This window comes from Mesoplodon bidens, assembly GCF_964165515.1.
Source record: "Mesoplodon bidens genome assembly, chromosome: 12".
Classification (NCBI taxonomy): Eukaryota; Metazoa; Chordata; class Mammalia; order Artiodactyla; family Ziphiidae; genus Mesoplodon; species Mesoplodon bidens.
The window spans coordinates 9,351,956-9,357,955 of NC_138168.1; the positions used below are offsets into that span (position 1 = coordinate 9,351,956).

At 37.6% G+C, this 6,000-nt stretch overlaps 1 protein-coding gene across 1 annotated transcript in view; it reads right to left on the reverse strand.

Annotated features, from left to right (window-relative positions):
- The window catches only part of MYO6 (myosin VI), a 141,830-nt gene that overhangs the window by 15,107 nt on the left and 120,723 nt on the right, over positions 1-6,000 (reverse strand). The window contains exons 26-29 of the mRNA XM_081251099.1: positions 5,279-5,377; positions 4,555-4,715; positions 2,225-2,251; positions 1,785-1,814 (exon numbers count right to left, since the gene is read on the reverse strand). Coding sequence (XP_081107225.1) covers positions 1,785-1,814; positions 2,225-2,251; positions 4,555-4,715; positions 5,279-5,377 — 317 coding nt within the window. The remainder of the gene's footprint in view (positions 1-1,784; positions 1,815-2,224; positions 2,252-4,554; positions 4,716-5,278; positions 5,378-6,000) is intronic.

The window sequence follows — 6,000 nt, forward strand, 5'->3', positions numbered from 1 at the left end:
ACAGTCAGAGAAGAAGTCATCTTTCAAAACTGAAGACCAAGGGCAACAAACTCAAAGTAAAAAACCACAAATATCATCAAATAAAATCAAGCTAATAAGAATTGTCTAACTTCACATTTCTTTTCCCACAGCAGATTTCAAGGGAATGCGCAGCCTTTCAAAGCTCTTTACTCCGTAGTCTGTTCATCATATGGAGGTTTCATACGCAGATGCCCTCACACCACCCACGCTGGACGGGCAATCTCTACTGATTCAACATCCCACCTGAGCATGTTACTGCTCTAGGAGCTGCACCATATATGCTGGATAGAAACGGCTCCTGCATCCAGGTGTTTTTTTTTCCTTCTGATTTTTCCAACCTCTGTGCAAATGCTCACAGTTTCACCTCAGACATCAGTTGGTTGCTAGGCTTATTTAACTCAAGCTCAAAGGGTAACTATGAAGCAGTGGATGCAACGGCACCCACTCAGAGATAAGTTTCAAAATTTGTGGTGCGTTGTGGGAGCAATGATGCTATGAGAGTCCACTGCTGGCATGTGATGAGGTGAGGGGTCAGGGATGCCAAATGTCCTGCATAAGATGAACTGCTCCATGTTCCCTATGACTTTAACATGTCCACCAGACATATAGAGGTGAAACGCACATATACATATAGTTACATGTAAACTATATACACATAGTTATACATAAAGTTCTACATGTAAAACAACCCTTTTTTTTGCATGGTTTTAATATTCACAGAATTTCTCTAGGAATTTCTCCACTATTGTATAATGGAGAGGACACTGTGTTTAACTCTGTTCAGAACTTTACAAAGGACTGTTCACAATTTCGTGGCATTTAACTGACTGATACAACTGTCTTATATCAATTTGCATTTGTAGCTGCTGCCCTCATGGTGATTCTATGCATATGTGAAAACATCTGAGTACCTGACTACGTTTTCCTGTAGTTGTGAGCAAGCACTTTCATATTAAAGTAAATATAATAAAATAAATAATTATAAATTACTGTCATTTTATTTCTCTTTTACATGTATTGTTTAGAGAGAATTATTAATGTAGGTTGCATCATTCATAAAGCATTTGTTATTGGTACTGGGGTCTGACAGAGTTAAGAACCATCACTATAAGGGGTACAGTTGGAGTCCTAAAAGCTATTAAAATTCAGATTTTAAATATATTTCAAAATTATATACATATAGCACATATGTAAAAATATATGCAAAAATATATTTTATGCATATAAAGTATAATTTATACATATATCCCTATTGCTACTTAGATTCTCTCTCTTTGGGGAGATTTTCATAACAAAAAGATACACGAGCACCAATATTAGCATTACATATATAACTTTAGATTATGAGCTATTTTAGATATTAGCAGAATGAACTATTATATATACGGAAAACTAAGCTATCTGCCATGACTCAAATACTTTAAATATTTTATTTATTCTTACTTATATCTCTACATCTACTTTTATAATGATATAAGTAAGGGATAATTAAAAACACATAAAACAAGATGGGTATTAAAGTTTAAACAAAGTGAGCAAACACAAAGAAAGAAACCAAATCATAAACTACTGTGATTGAGCACCGAACAGGAGCATTAAACATTTTTCCTGGGCAAAATAATAATTATGATGATGATGATAATGATGTAAAATTTACTTCAATGAGGAAAATGTTTCTCCTAAAAAGTATCCACAACCTAACAAAGAAGAAGAAAAAAAAAAGGTTATATGATTAAATCAGTTTTAAAAGGGAAATGACATACGGGGTCATTTTGGGTCCTGCTCCATTAATCCTGTGAAAAGAATGTGTATATTTTAGTCAATACCATAACCAATTCTGAACTGTGAAAATCTGGATTGTGCCAAATTTGTATTTCAGTGACTTTGCAAATTGATTTTAAAAACTCCATTATCTCTATTTAATCTATGTATGAGAACACTCAGAATTTTAATGTTTTTAAATCTTCATTACAAATGATTAGAAAAAAATAAACTGAAGGCATTCTGTGAAAATTAAAGAGTGAATACATTACATCTAGATTAAAAAACTATTCATGTGAGGTTTGTGTGTTTGTTTTTAGTAGAATCTAGATATTACTTTATAATTTAAGGTAGTGTGAAATCATTACTTTGCATCAGGATCATATGTGTCATTGATTGAGATATTTTAAAATATATTACTTATGCAGGAAACAATTCTTACTTAGAAGTTACTGGATGGGAATCCAAGCTGGAAAAGTAACTTGAAATTGTTTTTTAATGTATCACAGAACCCAAGAACATTTTCATGCCATATATTAAGAACAGAGTTACTTAGAGAGGTTCTTACTCATAAATATGTTAGAAAGAATTCAGTGTTAACAAAGGTAACATAAACATTCAAAAACATTTAGATGTAGCCCATGGAGTAAGATAAAATTATCGAACACGGAAAATCTATAGAGAACATCATATCCACAATGAAGTGCTAATGCTTTTAGGACAGTGTATAAAAAAATAACCTGGCAGTTCAGAAGGGAAGGAGCTCATGGGGACCTGAGGGTCAGCTCTCTTCCTGGAAGACAGCTGGCAGGCAGGACCTGAAGGGACAGTCCAGGTAGGGACACCATTCCTAAGGCTGTCCCACAGGAGAACTAAACTAACTCTTCTGCGGTTCAAGACATAACTGCTTGAGTATCTCCTAATTACTTGGGAGTGGTCCCATTCCCTAGTTAATTCTCTTTAACTTAAATCATAGGTAACTCCCCCCTTAAGTTAAAGGTCCTAAAGGTCCTAAATGGTCCACTCACATTGGAAGAAGTGCATCTTTTTGAGGATGAGAAGGAGCCCACATATGAGCCAGTATCTTACTCATATTACCTGGAATGACACTGGATAGAGCTAAATATTTCAAATGCTTAAACATAGAGTTAAGCCATAAACACCAACAATGACTCCATTAATGAGTCTCTCCCTAACAAGCTTCAACCATAACAAAGTCAGCTCGGTCAAGTGCAGGACTTCCTCACACACATCAGGGCCACTGCTCGGTTCATTAGGAGCCTGGCCTAGGCCACTAGTCAGTTTTCCACAAAGGCGCCGCCAAGCCACCCAAACACAGGTGGAAGGAACCGAACAGCAGCTGAGCGAAGTCTGCAGTTACAAAAGCCACAGGCGAGCAAAAATATCTTAATTATAGTGAAATGTTAATAAAGGAACCCAAACAGTGAACCCAAACCAAAGAGCTTAACAATTATTATAACACATAGGCATATTCAGTTTATTTAAATGTAACTTTCATATGCAATTCAGACTCCAGAGCTCCCCGACATAATCATTTACTGGAAAAAGTGTGAAGGCAACTTAACATACTCTTTTCCTTCCCTATCTTTGTTTTAAGCTAAATAAAACCTAATCACCACCTTACAATGTGGTGGGCCAAGTATTTTTTTTCTTTCACAAGGAAATAGCAACATCTAGTGGTTGTATTTTAATTATTTTGTCATAAACAGTGCTCTGACATTCTGAAAAGCATGGTTACACCCATCTATGTGCCTCTCAATATATACACAATATACCTACACATAAAGGAACACTACAAACTAGTTTACTTTGTTTTTACAAATAAATAATAATAGTAACTACTGTTTCTACATTCTGTATTTTTAGAGAATGAATCTGTTATAGTAAAACTTTCCTGCGGGCTTCCCTGGTGGCGCAGTGGTTAAGAGTCCGCCTGCCGATGCAGGGGACACGGGTTCGTGCCCCGGTCCGGGAAGATCCCACGTGCCGCGGAGCGGCTGGGCCCGTGAGCCATGGCCGCTGAGCCTGCGCGTCTGGAGCCTGTGCTCCGCAACGGGAGAGGCCACAACAGTGAGAGGCCCACGTACCGAAAAGAACAAAAAAACCTTCCTGCAACTTTTAATAAGAACTTCCGTGTTCCTCCACACTCCATAGTATTTAGAGCTAATTCAGAAACGTGAGAAGTCAAAATACTTCAATGTGATTAAGCTTTCTTCTTGGAAAGGGAAATCTGTTTATTCTAAATCATGGGGAAGCTGGAGGGAGCGTGTGTGTACGCGTAAAATTTCTAAAGTGTTAGGGTATGTGACATATTTTTAAAATTTGCATTAGGAAAGTAATGAATTCCAACCTCAAAAATATTAAACTGGATTATAACATATTCACTGATTTTTATGCCAGTGTTGAACAGCAGATACTTAGAAATTATTTGTCTACCCTTTATACAATACTCTGATAATTTCAGAGTAAAACTTAAGATATTTTCTTAAACTACTCAAGAACTGAAATACCAGCTTTAAATTTCAATAGTTTAACAGTTTGATGAAATCAGTTGCTTCATTCACTTGGGTGGCGTAAAAGTGAATATAAATCATTTTTAAATGGCAAATGTACCAGGACCTAAGGAACATGATGACTCTCACCTACCCTAACGCTGCAAAGAGGCAGGCAGGGAGGTCAAGCGGCAAAGCCCCGCCCCCTCCGCCGCGGAGAGCCCCGCCCCCTCCGCCCCCGCCTCGCCCCGCGCGGTACCTGCGCAGCCCCGGGTCCACCTGCGCCTCATCGCTGATGAGCTCCGCCTCGCTCTGCGCGATCCGCAGCGCCAGCTCCCGGTCTCGGCGCTCCTGCTCCAGGACGGCCTGCTGCTGGGACTCCTCCTCCCGCTGTCGGGCCAGCTGCGCCTCCACCTCCGCCTGCCGGCACAGAAGGCCATGGCACCCGGGCCTCTCCACTTGTTTACCTGATCATTCCCCTCACCACGTAAAAGTGTTCCAGACATGGACTTTTTAAAAGATGGGGGTAAGGAGACTATCTTAATCCTAACCTATTAATATCAGTATGTACAAAGTTATAAAATAACAATTTTAAAACATTATATAATGTAACTGAATATGGATCTGACCTTCCCCCTATGAATAACCACCACCTATACTTATTGAACAAGGCACTGTTCTAAATGCCTTAACACGTGTTAACTCATTTAATGCTCACAATCACTATTTATCTCCATTGCAGAGAGAGAAGACTGTGGCCCACATCGTGACTTGTGCAATGTCACAATTTCTGTCAGGGAGGGGCTGGATTTGAACTCACTTCCCTAGCTCCAAAATCCCGTCCCATAACCACTTGAGAAACTGCCTTCCATCTCTAGAACAAAACAATGACAATTTATACCTAGTAAATCAAGATCTTGTTTTGTAATTTTGTAGATTTCATTTTGATAGAAATTCAGTCTGATTGCCTACTGAGTACAGACCTGAATACGTTTTTCATCATCTTCCCTTTTCTTTCTCTCTTCTTCTTCTTGCTTTCTCTTTGCTTCCATCTCAAGTTTCCTAACAAAAAGCAGAATACTCTTCAAAAATTTAATATAAAACAAGAAATCCTTCAGAAGAAAGTTTAACTATTAATAAACAAAGGTTACAAAATGGAAAGTCAAATTAACCACCTAGCTATATACATTATCAACTTATTTTGAAAAATAAAATAAAATCTAACTCTACTGACAGCAGTTCTTCAGAAACAAAACCAATACAATTATAGTCCATAACCTTTAACATCTTTGGATTAACTCGGTTACCAAGCTACTCGTAAGGTCCTGATCACACTGCTTCTCTCTACTCCTCCAATTAGACAATCTTAGCTTCCTTCCGTCTGCCCTACTATGGCCATCTTCCAAAATGCCATCAGTTTTTAAACTGCAGAAAAGAAGTACCTTCTTCCTGGATTATAAAATAATATGAAAGTCATAGTTTTAAAAAGAACTCAAGTAATCCTCAGGTGTAAGAGTTTAACCAAAATTCAGATTATAGTTAGAATCATTTTATGTTATGATTGTAAAACGAGCTTACTTTCTCCATTTTCAACCTTATTCTAAAACTTGTATTTAAAGATAAGAATATGACTTTCAAAAATAAGAATATTCATTGACCACCATCAACACAAAGAATCACTGTCCTGTCAGCTTCTATTTCAAGG